Genomic DNA, 16996 nt, shown 5'->3' on the forward strand with positions numbered 1-16996 from the left:
CAAGAATTGACCATCACACCCAGATCAGCTTCTACTGATCGCTCTGCTCTCGCACTATTTACAGAATTCATAATTCCACACTTGGTCTCCGAGGTTTCATTCCCAGTATGATTTAACTCCCATTATTTAGTGGGCCATGGGCCAATGACGATAAAATCTAACATATGTAGGTACAGGATACCACCAGATATAGATATAATCTTTTGAACTAATTACTTGCCTATCTCCCCGGTCCGCTTTCCGACTTTAATTACATGCATATGATAATGATAGTGTCTAGCCAATTCCCCTCATTTGCAAGGGTGTGAGATGATCCCTTCCACTCCACTCCATGACTAGTCCCAGTCCACGAAATCCGTAAGCATTTTATTAATATTGAGGTGCGAGCTGTAATGCTTCCACTATGTTAGTCGTCTTTGCAGCCAGGCATTCCTTAAGACCTGAAGCCTATGATTCATCCAGCACGAAAATTGAGCTGAAGATTTCAGTATCCAGGCCGACAAAAGGTAAGAAATAATCGTGGCATGGGCCATGAATAATTCTTCTGATATGATCGACCCCCCACAGACCCCCATGATCTTCTAAAGTTCCTACGTATCGGGATCTAAGGTTAGCCGTGTAGTTTTTCGCCAAGCTCGCCTTCCTGTAGACTTTGTTCCTGAAGAGAACGCAGTATAATCCTCTAGTCCTTTCCCCGGCCCAGATGTAACCCAACCAGAGTCCAAAGAGCTGCGAGAACTACCTGAGTTTGAACCAGCAGTGGCATGAGGTAGCGGAACTGGATTTTCGTGCGCCGTTTCGGGACCACTAGTTACTCCATCAGCCGGCAGCTTTACAGCTAGCTTCCATCGATTTCCAGGATAATAGTTTTGAAATCCAGTGAATATCTCCACAACCCATTCCCTCCCCATTCTATCAAATACCCAACAATTTGACTGCCCGCAATCTAACTTACAGCCTGAAAACCGCCACGATGCGCAACTAAAAAAGTGCATAAAAGAAATAAATAAAAGAAGAAAAACTCCAAAAAGGTCCAGCCCGGTCCTGTCCAACATGAAAATAATAATAATAATAATTCAACCTCGATCGTTTCCTAAGCTAGATTCCCGCTCACTTATTTGGTATTATCATTGATTTCGCTTTCCTCTCCCTACAAATTGTCAACGCTCCGTACCCCGAAACCGGAAAAAAGGAGTACTTACACCAATGTATGAAATCCTGCCTCTGCAGCCCTCACCCTCGCCACCGCCCTACTACTCCCGCCCTCAATCTTTACCAAAGTCTTCTGATTAATCTGCACCGTACATGTATGCTTCCCTCCTCTAGCCAAACTAGGCAGATACGTGACTGTCCCTTGCCCGTCCGCCGCCACAAGCTCACCAAGCTTCTTGACTGGATGGGTAACGTCCACCCCATCTCTCACCAACCTGCGCATCGTCCTTAATATCCCCAGCCGCTCCGCAAACTCCGTCACTGGCCCAAAGTCTCCACCCGAGTCTACGAAGATTGCACCGAGAAGCGCCTCAACAATGTCAGAAAAGAACTTATCCGCCTCGAGCCCGCACAGCGCCGTCCACGGGTAATTTTTGCTCTTGTCGAGAGCCTCCTGAATAATATCTCGGAAGCCCTCTGCATCATAGCTGTGCCAGACCTTGGTCTGCGCAGACGCCATCTCCGGGTGCTGGTGGCGGACAAACTTCCATAACTGGATTTTACGGTCCTTTGGCACGAGCTCGAAAGTTGATTGGCGGCGGCCGCGGCGGGCAGACTCAACGACGGTTGCATCTCCAACATTTGTGGCGAAGCCGAGGGAGAGGAAGGCGAGGAAGTCGGCGTTGACGACCGAAGCCTTGAAGAGATGCATGTTGATGTGGGAGAGCTCATCCTCGTGGTGGAAAAGCCATGGAACCACAAGCATGTCGAGAAGGGCGTCGCCAAGGAACTCGAGACGCTGGTAGGAGATAGAGCTCATGTCGGAGGTATAGGAGGGGTGCGTGATAGCTTCGACGAGGAGCGCTTTGTGGCGGAAGGTGTAGCCTAGGAGCTTCTCAAGGTCACGGAGGTTCGAGGTGCTGGGCTGAAGCATTGCGGCGCGAGAGACCATAGAGTTGATGCGTAGAGGGAGGGGCTTGAGTTCGTTTTCGGGTACAAAAAGGTTTATACACTTCAGCGCCTTTTCGTAACTTCCTTCGAGGAAAGATGCACCGATGAGGGATTCGACAACGTCAGCGAGGATCTTGGTCGATAGCTCATTCTTGCCGCTAGGGGTTTCAACATCGTCGGCGTCTTTGAGTATTTCGGGGTTCCGGATGTAGTGCGGCGCCCATTTCATCCCCGTGAAGATCGAGGTGATGATCCACCTCGATAGTCGCTTGTCCTGCGCTGCTTTGGCTAGCCGGGCGTTTGAAACTAGCTGGTCCTTTTTCCGGGCGAGGTAGCCTTCGTGCCAAAGCGGGTGCTCATCGACAAGGTTGACGCTGGTGAGGAATTTAAGCACTGAATCACCGAGGAACTCAAATCTTTGGTAGTCAATTGCCTCACGGGCAGCAGATGCGCATATTGAGGTGACAATGAGAGAAATATCATGGATACCAACCGGTGCTAGTAGCGTCCGCTGTAGATCCGCCGCAATAAGGTGTATCTCAATCCGGCGAATGATGCCCGGAAGAAATAGTCCCAGTTGATAAAAGCGCCATGGGACTCTCTCAAGAGTACAGTACTGTGGGAGCAGAAGTATTGTAGATTCAGAGCTGGGTTGATTTGCTTCCTCGTGAAGGAAATCTCGGCGTTTAGTGATTTTGACTGCTTCGATGATTGGCTGGTCCTTTTTTATGTGCTTTTTGCCGTATCTTTCAACAAGTGCAGGTACATCCAGGGGCGACAGATCTGTTCGCCAATTTTTGACGACAAGTCGTAAGTTACTCTGTAAAATGTCGTTAATCACAATATCACAGCTTGGACCAAATTGATTATAGCCGTCTAAAGCGTTCGTAATTCGTCCAAGATTGGAGCAGTCCCATTCGCCTGGCTGAAGAGGAACAAACAAATATGGGAATTCCATGACCCCGGGCTTCATCCTGTTTCCAAATATATAAGAAAGCAACTCAAAGGTCTGCTGTCTCCCCCACTCCACGATTCCCGGGTTCACACCGAGACAGATTGTATTCCCAACCGTGACCTTTCCGACCTCATCATTAGTCCAGAAGACCCGAATGTCAGCCACAGGAGGGCACTCGACGGACGTCAGCATATTGATTTCCACATTTTTATCTGACCTTGGCATGCGCAGACTGATAGTTGTGGAGTAAACGAGAGCATCATCATCCCACTTCATATTAGCCCAAGGGTTCATGGTAGTCTCGACTGGAACCTTAGAAGGTCTCTTCTCGACATCCTTCATGGCATCGATATCCGCATCTGTCCGCAACAGGGGCATTAAATGATCATCAACAAGTTTGAGACGATATAGGGCGATGTATGCCTCGAGCGCAGCATCCCGCTTCGCCCATTTTTCGGTAGGCCATGATAGCTTGCTCTTTGTATGACGTGCCTTTGGAGGGATACAATTGGGGAGCAAGACCTCGGCCCTGAAGAGTTGAGCTGAGGTCCTGGTTCCGTCTTCATTGCGGGGGTCTGGATCAATTTCGCATGTAAATGTTGGGTTGATGTTCATATACTGGCCCTGTGGTAAGCAGTCGCAGAAATGATAGAGATGTGTGATTGCCGATTCTAGGTTTAAACAAGCCCTAATGATGACTGTTAGTACTGGTGTTAATGATCAGCATGGAGGGTAATGATGGATATTTTTTTTGTTTCGACCCTTATATAAGTAGTGCCGGCCGGGAGCAGGAAAAACACATGACACGACAGGCCTATGCTAATTGGTGTATACTCTGCATGGATAAAGAAGGGAGGGAAAAAATACCCGGTACTCTCAATAAGAAACTTTCGTTTTGTGCCCACGCCCCGGATTCCTTTATTTTCGTCTTCCTCCGAATCTTCCTCCTGGGCCGCCGCCGTAGCCAACTCTCTGGTCTCGTCCAGATACTCTTCGATCATATCCCTTTCCCTCTTCTCAAAGTATTCCACACTCCCATCCTTATCCCCCTCCTCGAACATCAACACATAGGTACTCTTGGCCCTTCGAGCACGCCCTCGACGTTGTATAAAGCTCTTCAGGTTCTGCGGCAGCGAGAAGCACACGACAAGATGGCAAGCCGGAATATCAAGCCCTTCCTCCACTACGCTCGTAGATATTAATAGATTCACTTTTCCTGCTCTGAATAGCTCAATGACTCCAACTTGATCCTTTGGAGAAACCAGTTCGTAAATCCCCTTTCCTGTTCTTGCCGAATGCTGTGCTCCACCAACTATCGTACCGCACCGGAAGAGGTCTTTTGTGCTCCTGTGTGTCCTGATAATCTGCTGCATAAGTGTTACTTCAACTCTTTGCTCAACAAATACAAGCCCGGCAAAAGCTTCTCTATCTTCCTCGCTGTGATACTCCTCCAACAGGACCTGAATCAACTTCTCCATCTTATCTGTGAGCCCTCCCTCGACAGGCCCGACGTCTCTGGGCACTGCGACATTTCTTAGAACCGATTTTAGATATGTTTTCTCGTCGCCATTCCACTCTATCAATGTTCCCTCTCCGTCAATTTCCTCGGCGCCTCGCAGGGTCCTTGATAATGCTTCTTTGATGTACCATTCCGTGGCCCATACTCCGTATTCTTTCCGGATGTGAGACGCTTTGGTGACAAGCCCTTTCATTTGAGTTTGACAGTAGGTACCCCTACTCGATATCAAGCTCTGAATCTTACGCTCATTAGGGACAGGTGATTGGCGTAGAGAATCAATATACGGATCCTTCTCAATATCCATCCTCATATACGCATTTTTGAGAGACTCAAACGCCAAAGAGGTTCCTTGAGAAATTATTACCGGTGAAGGATTTGAGGATGGTACTGATAGTCGATGCGGGCTTATTGATGTAGCTGCCGGTGGTGTTGACGATCGTGAACGTGAAGGTGACTCGCGTCGAGAGGAAGGCGTGTAAACCTCTCCGGTTCTAGGGTCGATCACCTCGTAGGTATCTGATTTAACAGAAACGGCATCTGGTGAAGGTGGTCTTCCGGGTATAAGGACCTCCCCTGTTCTTGGGTCTATAATCTCGAACTCCTGTTCCTGTTCCTGTTCCTGTTCCTTCGCAAAAGGCTCGCCTGTTCTTGGATCTATGCTTTCGAACTGACCCTCAGGTATCTCAGTATCTACTCCGTTTGAAGGTCCGTCCGTCTCATGGGTATCCTCATCAGAGTAGTAAATGCTATCCCCGCTGCAGCTATCACCATCACAACCTTGATGTATATTACTTATTGCCTGTTCAAGCGCTTTCATATTAAAAGTATCATTTGTGCTCCCGTTAGAGTAGTCCGAGTCAATATCCAAGACTTTTTCCGTACTAGGGAAGGAAATATCCTCTGGTAATCTGGCTAATGGTGTGAAGGATTGAAATTGTGAAGAGCTGTATATAACTCTTTTGAGCTGTGGCGGGTAAACATGTTTGAGAAGTTCGATTCGGTTTATTACTGGCGTCCGAGCAATTGCGTTTAGATTTGCTTCAATTAATCTATGGAGACAGTTCAGTATGCGGAGAGAAAGCATTAACATGGGCTAATTAATATATACCGAAGTTGATCGGGCCTTGCTCTTACCACAGGACTTGCCGTAAGTCCAAGAATGGCGGGAACATATAACGACTTTTTGAGCCGTTCATGGTAGAAATCCTGCATGATTCGGTTTGCTGGGTGAGAGCTAACGCAATGATGTGCTGCGAGGGGATATACATTAGTAAATTCCAAGGCAACTATATATCATACTCCCTTATTTCATGAAGTTTCCTCGTAAATCCACTCCTTTTGAGGCCGATTTAACGATATTTGGGCTACAAACCTTCGTCAAAAATTAGCAACCCGATTTTTTCGAGCTTCACGAAACCATGGGTCAAGGCATCCAGCAGCACCTACCCGTTAACTATCAGTACCCGGGTCCGTATTACTTCTTGTCTAGTAAAGTGATATTTGTTCTTTATTAGGGATATATTGGTGAGTATATACTTACCTGATGAGTACTGATAATCACTGCGCTTTGTTCACTATTTAACCCTAGAACGCCATCCCAAATCTCTTGGTCGCTCCATTTATCCACTTTATCGTTCCCACTCAAAAATTCTATTTTCACAGGTGGTAACGAGCCTTTCAGAACATCATGTTGTTGTGTTCCTAGCGCGACGTTTGGTACCAGAAACCAACACAGCTAAAACATATTAGCACACGATTTCAGGCTTGATACATGTATATAGGGTTATTATCTTGCTATACCTTTCCGTTTCCTTTCTCTAACTCCGCCTTAATTCGAAGCACAGCGCTGTAGAAAAAACCATTTAGTCAAAATCAATTCTCCTAAATAATTTTATACAGAAGTCAAGGACTTTATGGTATTGCGGGGAATGTTGAAAGGAAACAATTCTGCTCGTTACATATGCGTCTTTCCAGATCCGGTATCCATCTGCATCATGTTAGTACCCTAGATAAATCTGGGACCTTTTATACTCCGTACCGCGACAATGATATTCCTTCTCAAGCTCTCTTGAAACATTTCCATCTGGTAGCCTCTCGTCTGCTCTAGACTACTCACCAAATCGGCTCCTCGTCCAACCCCATCGGCACTCCCATCTCTGAAAGCGCCGAGGTCGCCATTCTCACTTGCCATGTAAAACTTGGTATTTGGTGTGAAGCACGGGGGTGATATAGACCTTCGATTACGAGGAAACGAATATTGCGTTGATGATATCAATGAAAGCACGGAGAAGTCGTTCTTTTTATCCCTAACTAGGAATGACCACGTGCGGGGTAACACATGCCTAATGCGACGCGGAATTCTAGAAAACCACCCCATTTAGTGAATACAACTCTTGTGAATGCCATTCACCTGGATTCGAATTCAGGCATCCACGATCAATCTTTCAGGCAACCCACTGGAAAACTATCGGGAGAGAAAATTCTCATTTTGCGTGAAGATTGTGTCACCTTGGATGCCTGACTCACGAAGCGAGATCACCATTCGACTATTACGGCACCCACTTTCGCCTACAAAAGTTAGCGGTTAACTATCCATTTACATAAAGACAGGAAGATTTCATAATCCATATTACAGACTTACCTTTATCTAATATCTTTGAGTAGGAGACATCGAACCAATCACCATTCTCCCACGTAGGGTATATGTGTGTTTCTGCGAGTAGATATCGAAGCCAATTTATTCAGTAACTAATTGATAGCTCGCAAGTCTCTAATAATTAGTTTCAATGTGCGAATTGGTATAATTATATACATTATTAGAGACAGACTACATGCAGTTAGCTGCCATGGGTCAAACCTAGAAAAAGTGCATAAGCTGCTAGTTAGTACAGCCCATAGCCAGGCCACACCAATAATTTATCATTTGAATGCTGCCAGATTTGATTATATATGCATATTATATGAGATATGCAAATCAATGCGTTTTATCACATCCATAGATCTGATATCCAGAGACAGAACGCTTGATACCCAGGATTTATTGAAGCCGCAAGTTCGTTTTAAAATAAAGGCATCGGCACAGAGTAGAATATTCTCAAAAAGGTCTTGAATTTAGGGTCATGATTACTATGCGCATGCACACATGCGAGTAAACAGTGATTATCGTGCTGCAGAGCCAGATGAAAACGCCGTATTCAATTTGTATTTGGGAAACTAATTTACACCTGCCGTTGATAGGATCAAGATTCCTAGGTGCATTGAATACATATTACCAGAGACGCGGAGTTAAAAACTTTAAAGAATTATGAAGTATATGTGCACTTTTATTCCTGGTCTGCCTCGGGCTGGTAAAATAATTCTTGTGCAAAGGATGTTCCTTGAAGTATTGGAATGGTAGAATAAATGCCCCGATTTTTCGATCCAAACAACTTAGGTTCCCTATCATAAAAGGCTGCAAATGATTGAAGGATTTTTCTGTTCAGCGGATAAACTTAAGCGCGTGATGATCGAAGTAGGTACTCTAGATGCATATTTACGCTAAAGCAAGGGCCTTTTTGAGTCGGGGCCCGTCGGGTCTTTAACGTTTATTATATTGTTCTACCTCAAGCTCTGTTTTTACTCACCGTGTGCATTTAGCCAGTAACGTAGCGCATTGGTGCTCATAACTTCTTATAACTCATAGTATTTTAACCTCTTGAGTGTTGAATGGCGATCCCCGCAGTTTGAAATTCATAGCACTTGTCTCGACCCATTCGTCTTGGGATTCCCGAGACTCACCTACCTATCTTATGATGGCGGCGTTGTCAGTGTCGTCGGCGACGCGGCGACAAAGACGGATGAATTCGAGTGGTAAACAGCCTGATTACCCCATTAAAGGTACGAAGTCTTATTCCCTATTTAGGTATCGCGCCTTCGCTTTTATATACGTCGGTGGCTTTGAATAAAGCTTCACCATCTCATATTTCTGTCAACAATACAGCATTTCACTTCTCCACTGTATCTAACGGTCCACGCTTTAAACCGATGAAGCGGTAGTCCAATGATTAGTTTGTAACTACATCTCCGGCACCGGCAGGTTGGGAGTAAATGGGCCTCGTGATATTAATTTTTCTGAACACTTTTTTTATTTGTTCCAAGCACTTCTGTAGGTATCATAAAAGTGATTATGAGGATCCCATGTTGATTTGTCCGCTCGCCCCTTGCTTCATGTATATCCTAACATATTATTCCCATTAAATATTGCAATATAGTTTATTTTTACTGTTTCCCACCGGAAAACCGTTCGATCGAGCTGGTGGAGTTACCTTGTAGGTACATAACCTGTAATAGCGATTGATTGACAAAAAAACATGCGTCAAGTTCCAATACCCCGCAGATTGAAGTTGATCGGCAGGTGTAAGGTATTCGAATCTCACTACATATGTGTAAGTTCTTCGCAACTACTAGGCAATTAACTAATCAAGCTTACTAGCAGGCTAGCTAGTAAGCGTTCCTAGTTGTGCGGAGAAACTCCGGGGAGGCAGGGTCGAGGTTTCTCCACAGGTCGTTAGGGATTCCAACGCCAGTTGTTGGCCCCAGCAGGGAGCACAGCTAAATCTATTGCGGATACGGTGATGTCTCCGGTGCATTCGGTCCTAAATCGGACGGCGCCGAAAATTTGAAACGGTCGGGGGATCCTCGGCTGTATTTTGAAATTCTTGGCTAGGCGTCGTTAATTGTGAGGCTTGGAGATTAAGCCTTTGAACACAGGGCACGATAAGGTATTTCGCGCAACGCTCACCTTTCTCTCTCTGCCTTGAGCAGTTTCACTTAATACGAAGTGGTGCTGCTCACTATAATATCACCGAATCATATACGTCATTCGTTAAATGCCGATATGTGCAGACATGAAAAAAAAAAAACTACCTTGTCAAGTTGTGTGTCTCCGGGTTAGTAAAAGCAAGCAACCTTAACAAGTGACTATCATGGTTAGTGGGCACATACAAGCATTGCCACGGCTCAACACTAATGCGGGTATTCCCAAAGTCTTGTTTGTCGTCGACCCATATGTGATGATTTGACCGTGGAAACGCAGGCTAGCTCCTGGCAGAGGAATGTGACGAGCTACCCCTATTAGCTGGCATGATCAATAAAACTGCGAGTTCAGAGAAGAGATAGAGATATATTAATTACATGTACTCAAGGCATATCGAGGTTTTTGGAGACGAGGCCTTGGTAGGGTTGCTGTCTGCAAGGGAGAGGCCAGGAAAAAGAAAAAACAAGGAATGGCGCCCGCATGGTCTCCGGGAGGCGTTTGCAGCGCAGATCCCTCCCGAGACTTGCATCCACATCCACATTGAGAAATAATTGTTAGTTACACTTAGCCTTGGCGTTAATATGGGATTGCCATGGGGCGCGCAAGGCTAAACCAAACCACCATTGTTTTTTGGTATCTGGACTTGTGTTGTCTGACGTATTATAAACGGTTGTAGGTGCTAGATGAAGAGTATTTACTGGAATAGGAAGCCATATGTAATGGCGGGATGTCGGAAAAACAGGCAGAAGTTGGGGGTGAAGCAACAGCATGTGGGGGAATGGAGGGCGGATCGCGGATATTGTCGTTCCTCGCAAGAAATCGAGGTGAATACCTGTTAGTAGGCGCAGGGCTCATTAGATTTTAAGCTGGAAAGGGAGATTCAAGTGTAGCTCAATGGTTAGTCAGTTACTGGGCTGTCCATAATGCACCTGTCCTGTGCTACTGTCGAATAACCGAAAACGAACGGGCGTTATTTAATAATGCGGGGTGTTCAGAGGCTCTGGGTTACATAGTAAGGAACGGAAGGGGCACGGAGAAGTATTTAGTCCCTGTTGTCCCCCGCGTTTTTGTGGAGAAGTATTTCATCATTCTGAAAATCACTACACTTTTCTTTACACTCTAGCTCTTGCTTTTCCTTCCATCCATCTGAGTGATATTTTTTTGAACTCAGGATGGCTATCACTACCGTGCCAACGGGCTCAAGCACCGAGAAGCCTGTTTCCATCCACGAGAATGAACACGAAACCCTTGAATATTCACAGGCAATTCATAAGGTCAACTCACGCCTGGCACATCCTTTGGCTGGCTACTCTCATGAACGCTTGATTGAGATGGGAGCGACCTATGCTCGCAACCATGGGATGGAAGAATACCAGGAAGAATTCAGCAAAGGAGCCATGCTAGCTCAAGACCCAGGAGCATTTGAGACAATCCCACTCTTGACGGACGAGGACAGAAACATGTTGAGGCGTGAAGTCACACACAAATGGAGTCATCCAAAAGAGCTTTACCACATGGTTATCATGTGTTCTCTTGCTGCTGCTACGCAGGGAATGGGTATGTTGCCAGCCTCAACAATATCGTTAGTTTCGTAGTAATACTAATATACCATTGATCATAGATGAGACTGTCATCAACGGCGCAAATCTCTTCTTCTTACCACAATTTGGAATTGAGGACCGTGAATGGATTGCTGGTCTTGTCAACTCGGCACCTTACCTGTGTTGCTTTACCATTGGTTGTTGGTTGACGCATCCGCTGAATAAAACGTTTGGCCGTCGGCACACAATTTTCATCACCTGTCTCGTATCCTTCTTGACTTGTCTTTGGCAAGGGTTTACAAACTCATGGCAACACCTCTTCGTGGCTCGTTTCTTTCTGGGATTTGGTATTGGCCCGAAGAGTTCCACTGTTCCGGTTTATGCTGCTGAATGCTCCCCCCCCGGGATTCGTGGTGCTTTGGTCATGATGTGGCAAATGTAAGACATTCGTTCGGCATCTTTCCTTGCGGACATTCACTAACGGAATCAATTATTATAGGTGGACTGCTTTCGGTATCATGGTTGGTTACATTGCTGATGTTGCTTTTTACAAAGTTCCTGACCCACCTCATGTAAGTAATTCTTCAAGGAAATTGCAAGTGTATATCAAAACTGATGTTCTGGTCATCACAGATTACGGGCTTAAACTGGCGCCTTATGTTGGCTTCAGCGTGTGTTCCCCCATTGCTTGTTTGCGCACAGGTTTACTTCTGTGTAAGTCAACTCCTTGGCCTATCAATTTATAGCGTAATTTCTAACACCCAATAATAGCCTGAGTCTCCACGTTATGAAATGATGAAGGGCAACCACCAAAGAGCGTTCAACTCTCTCGCCCGTCTGCGTTGGACCAAGGTTCAAGCTGCTCGTGATCTATTCTACATGCACACTCTCCTCGAAATTGAGAAGGAATTGGAACATACCAAGAAGAACAAAGTTGTGGAAATGTTCACCATCGGCCGCAACAGGAGAGCTATGATTGGTTCCGAAATCGTCATGTTCATGCAACAGGTAGTTCCAAACGATCATAAGATAGCTACCCCGATGCTAACTTGTTTCCCAATAGTTCTGTGGAGTTAATGTCATCGCCTACTATTCTTCAGTTATTTTTGTTAATTCCGGCTTCTCGCACATATCTGCTCTCCTTGCATCAATGGGTTTTGGAATAATCAACTTTTTGTTTGCTATTCCAGCGGTCTACACCATTGATACCTTTGGCCGTCGCAACCTCCTTCTTACAACATTCCCATTCATGGCTCTGTTCCTTCTATTCACGGGCTTTTCATTCTGGATTGAGGATCAGACTGCTAGAGTTGGCTGTGTCGCCCTCGGAATCTATCTTTTTGGGATTGTTTACTCCCCTGGAGAAGGTCCGGTCCCGTTCACTTACTCCGCCGAAGCCTACCCGCTTTATATCAGAGATCTCGGCATGTCCCTCGCAACTGCAACAACTTGGGGATTCAACTGGGTACTGTCTATGACATGGTTACCACTCGTTCGAGCTTTCAAACCACAGGGTGCCTTTGGATACTATGCAGCCTGGAACATGATCGGTTTTCTTTTAGTTCTCTTTTTCTTACCTGAAACAAAGGGCCGAACATTAGAAGAGCTGGATCGCGTATTCGAAGTCCCCACACACGTTCACGCAAAATGGGGTCTTGCACAAGTCCCTTACTTTATCAAGCGTTACATCTTCCGCCAGGATGTCCCCGCACCGATATTGTTGGATTTATCCGATACTCCTCACCACGCAGATAGCCACGGTGGCGATTACAAAGAGGCCACTGAGAAGGTTTAGATTAGATGGGTCGGTTTTTTTTTCCCTAATGATATCACGATTTGGAATTTCTTTTCCTTTTTGTAAATTTGTCTGTAATTCTTTTTATTATGTGAAATGATATTCAGATAATAGCAAGAAGAGATTACGATTACAAGTCTACAATATAATAAAAAAGCAATAAATGAATTAACAAATGTTAATCGTGGTATTGCGGCGGTAGATCATGGATGTTAACAATTGCATTATTGAAGGTTTTAATATGTAGTTTGGCTGTACTTTTTGTATTAGAGGTAGTTTGGCCTCTAAACTGTAACTATAAAGACAGAGCCTTCACTCTCCTTGTTTCTAATCATCAGTTCATATAATACCTTCTCTGGGTTCTCGGTTCTTCACCTTTCTTCACAAAAATCATCCCTGAAAACAACAAGTCTACATATAGTATAATGTGAACACATGCGAGTGACCTAACATGACGCCAATTGATGACCTAAGCTTTGCCAGGATCACTATCACGGCCTTGATCCGAAATTCTCCACTAAATAATCGTATCTACATGCTATGTTATTGTAACAACGCACATGTGTACAGCCGCATTCGAAAAGTTTTGGCGCCTCCGGGCTAAACTCACGAGGCAGTCCTTTCTACTTTGCAATTCTCATATTCGAGACCGTTATCAGAGAGAGCCGCAATGTCTCTATTGCGGTCATACTTGTCAATAAGTTGAGTATACGCGAGTGCCATGGTTGTTGGTGGGCTACAATTCATGAACGACTCAATATAGTAGGGTGCCAGTACTTTTCGAATGCGGCTGTACATGCCCCCCCCCCAAATAGGGATACCCTACACCGTGCTTTATATTTGGATATCTATGTGCAACAGGTACATACATGTAGACATATTATATTCGATTCGCGGGTTTTGGTTGATTGGTGTATTTGAATACCGGGTTCCCAATAGAGATCCAGAGTTTATATTCCATGTGGAATAAACATAATTACCGATAATCTGCTGGATTAGAGGAGTTTTGCTGGGAAGTATGCACTATCGCTGACTCTCGCAAACAAGCTAGATTGAGTTGGGGGTGTGATAAAATAAAAATGATGTTTTGCTACAAGTCCAAACTACATGATCTCATTTTAATCCACTAAAGTATAGTGTAATGAGTGACATCAATAATATCGACAAAAATACGCTCTAGTGTGGATGGTGGTTGAAACAGACCAATAAGAACATTTGTTTACATTGTTTAGCCGCCAGATAGTTCGAATTATGTTGTCCGTAACATAGTGCAATTTATAATTTGAGCTATAGAGGGTGACAGCTGGAAAGGTGCATACTCTGGTTTCAACATTTTTGCCACAGAAATTACGTCCCACTATATATTCCTAAAACTACCTAACAACCCATCTTTTTGGTGTTCAAACGAGAGTACCTTTCCAGCTGTCACCCACCATATCTCCTTATTTTATTCTAACCCGTTACAAAAGTGAGGTTATGCCTGCTATGGACCGTTGCTGTGGAAACAAATACAAATTAATTATAATGCGAGCTTCGTAGCAAAACTCCTCCTATAGATAAGTAATTATACAATTCCTACCAAGAAGTCTTCGTGGTTGATGGTTAATCACACACCCCTCGAGGCTGCCGGTTGTGAGGAGTGTGTCTCTATCCTAATTTTAAACGTCCCAATTAACTCTCAATGTCTTCCCAAGAGTACGTAATTCCCCAATAAGTTGCGTAGAATCAAAGGGGAACATAAAATTGGAGAACTGTCCAGGTGCTGTGGAACCTTTCGTGGGAGAATAGAAAGTTGTCAGAAATTGCGGGGCTAGCAGTACTACAGCGGACATAACACAAAGTGGTGGCGCGCACGGCCGCGGCGGAAACTTATTCTCGCGGGAAGTACTACATGTAATATCTAGAGTTATTTATCCATATATATTTCCTTAGGTGTACACATAACGAATCATTTCCTGAGACTACTACGTTAGGATTAAAGCCAAAGCGATGCTAGATCGCCCCCGATAGTAGTTGAAATTTTCATGGGTGTTTTTACTCAGGCACTCATGATATTAAATTAATATATTTTCTTCGGTATTGCGTGATTTCTAGTTCAATATGATGGTACTAATCTTAGGCTAGGGGTTTTGTAGTGGGAATCATAACTTATCACTCGCTAATACGATCTCATCTGTTAAGGGATGGCATAAGCTTTCGAGCCTAGGAGAATATGGGTGTCGATCTGGTAGGAGGGTCCGGTGGGGCAACGCAACGAAAAGGAGCCTCACCAGTCCACTACCACACCCTGCAGCCTCTACTTGATGGGACAAATGGACGAAAAATCAATTCTGGGCCCTCACCAAGGCTATCTGAGCTTTAGGAAGATTTGAAGTTTATCGGTGTATCGAATACCATATATGGTTGCCACTAGTGTAGTGCATGTCATTAGTAAATGATCATCTGGATATATAAGGCTCCTCTATTCTAGTACTCGATTAAGAGAGTCTCTCTTTATCTTTATTTTCACACCCCCGTACCTATCAGTCCTATGAATCATGTGCAAGTCAATTCTGTTAAATTACGGAGATTCCGAAGTTGCGAGAATTTCCAGCGTTATATGGGTATGCAAATACATATAAGTACTACTAGTCAGTACTCACCTATTAATTAAGTCCTGAGAATTCTTGGTAGCAACGACCTCACAGAATTTCTCAGGACTTAATTAACGCGCGAGTATATCGTACTGTTATCAACCAGAATCCTTATTTCTACGTACATTCCCGCTCCTATATTCAACGTCATTCAAGATAGGTCTATACATACGGATTAATATCCGTATACAGATTTACCATGAATTAATAGTAAGTCGATTTTATAGTACTAACTATATATATAGTACATTACGGTGACATAAATCATCGCATTCGCGCCAATGCAATGAAGCAACTAAGTATCTGATATCACAGTGATAGATAGATATACATATAAGTAGCTTGAATTTAAAAATAGATAGCTATGTGACAATTATTGAAGGAGTTATACCTATGGCTTCGAATTGGAGTAGTGGGTTTGCCATACACAGGCTGATGATGCTCGCCCATTATTCATTATTTGCAATTTTTGATGTTTGCAGTCTATTGTCAGTTAAGTGATAATTCTAAGATCGCGAGAACTTACACTACATGTAGTTGTTGCGGTTGTGTGTGGTAGGCCAGGGGGGGGCTAACAATAGTGTCTCGAATTGGACTAGTGGGACTACAATTGCCGAGTGAGATTCCGTGAAGGTATCAACTAATTTTTAGAAAATAAGGTTTAAATGGAAGTGTTATTTTCGGCTAGGCCTAGCTTTTATTTTTGACAATACATGTATGTATAGCTGCTGTTAGTATGACATGAGACACATGTGTCAAGATGGCGGTAAACACGCTAGCGAGGTACTATTTCCCCTTATTTTCTGTACGTTTCCCTGATATATAACGGACACCATTTATACCATTATTAGATATGCCTAGCTCACTAATAACCTCCACAATATTACAGTATGGCTTCTCAGAAAAATTTGGAGTGTCCGAGTCTCTTCAATCATAGAACGTACTACACAGATTTATCAAATTCTCAACGCTTAAGCACTCATACTAATAACTAAGTGGCCATATTTGATTTACTTCTTCAGCGATTCTGTGTGTCCCACACTGATCACTAGGGATTTTGGAACTAAGACGGCGGCCCCAAGCTGGATTATTTGGATAAATGCTTGAAAATATCACTAAGAATTGATTTTGATAATACTATATCTCTATACAGCGGTTGGGCACGCAGTAATTGCACAGGTATTCTCTTCCCAAAAGATGGACCACAGATGTTTTTGGCATAAAACTTCGATTCTAATAATACAAGCAACACACACAAAGTCTCCCACAGATTCCCATCAAAGAATTAAATTAAAAAGGGCTCAAACTCACCATCATTTCGAAAATACACCAAACCCCCTCCCCCAACAACAGTTCTCAATAGTGCATGCAAAAGCTCCGTCCGCCCCCAACCCTCTTCGTCCAGACCCTCTCCTTCAGCGACAACAATCCAAACACCCCCTCAAATAAACAACAATAAAACAGGCGCTCGATCTGCCAAAGGAAGAGATTTTATTCAACGCTCGAGCTTCGGTCACATGTAGCGCGCAAATACAATCTTGCCCGGCCGGAGCAAGAGATTCGCGTCAAACAAAACACGGTCGAAACGATCAGAGGCGAAACAATGCTGCGATTCAGTTGTGATCAAGCTGGCTCGATTTCCGTATTTTTTTTGT

General features: G+C 44.3%; 3 protein-coding genes across 3 annotated transcripts; 1 reads left to right on the forward strand and 2 right to left on the reverse strand.

The window, feature by feature from the left end:
* Positions 1-1198: 1198 nt before the first annotated feature.
* Positions 1199-6768, reverse strand: H6S33_000055 (uncharacterized protein; the record flags this gene model as incomplete). Its single annotated transcript, XM_044831939.1, has 8 exons — positions 1199-3746; positions 3926-5626; positions 5686-5827; positions 5950-6019; positions 6118-6312; positions 6378-6423; positions 6536-6564; positions 6616-6768. The coding sequence occupies 8 exons, from the start codon at positions 6766-6768 to the stop codon at positions 1199-1201; spliced, it is 4884 nt and encodes a 1627-aa protein (XP_044699614.1).
* A 2405-nt stretch (positions 6769-9173) lies between these two features.
* On the reverse strand, positions 9174-9996 carry H6S33_000056 (uncharacterized protein; the record flags this gene model as incomplete). The annotated part of the gene is made up of 6 exons (XM_044831950.1): positions 9174-9278; positions 9358-9409; positions 9464-9482; positions 9561-9686; positions 9750-9894; positions 9991-9996. 6 exons carry the CDS (start codon positions 9994-9996, stop codon positions 9174-9176), a joined length of 453 nt encoding a protein of 150 aa, XP_044699615.1.
* Positions 9997-10544: 548 nt separating this feature from the next.
* Positions 10545-12708, forward strand: H6S33_000057 (uncharacterized protein; the record flags this gene model as incomplete). Its single annotated transcript, XM_044831961.1, has 6 exons — positions 10545-10929; positions 10994-11351; positions 11413-11485; positions 11547-11627; positions 11685-11921; positions 11977-12708. 6 exons carry the CDS (start codon positions 10545-10547, stop codon positions 12706-12708), a joined length of 1866 nt encoding a protein of 621 aa, XP_044699616.1.
* Positions 12709-16996: the final 4288 nt, after the last annotated feature.

Source organism: Morchella sextelata, assembly GCF_020137385.1.
Source record: "Morchella sextelata strain SCLS chromosome Unknown scls_1, whole genome shotgun sequence".
Lineage (NCBI taxonomy): Eukaryota > Fungi > Ascomycota > Pezizomycetes > Pezizales > Morchellaceae > Morchella > Morchella sextelata.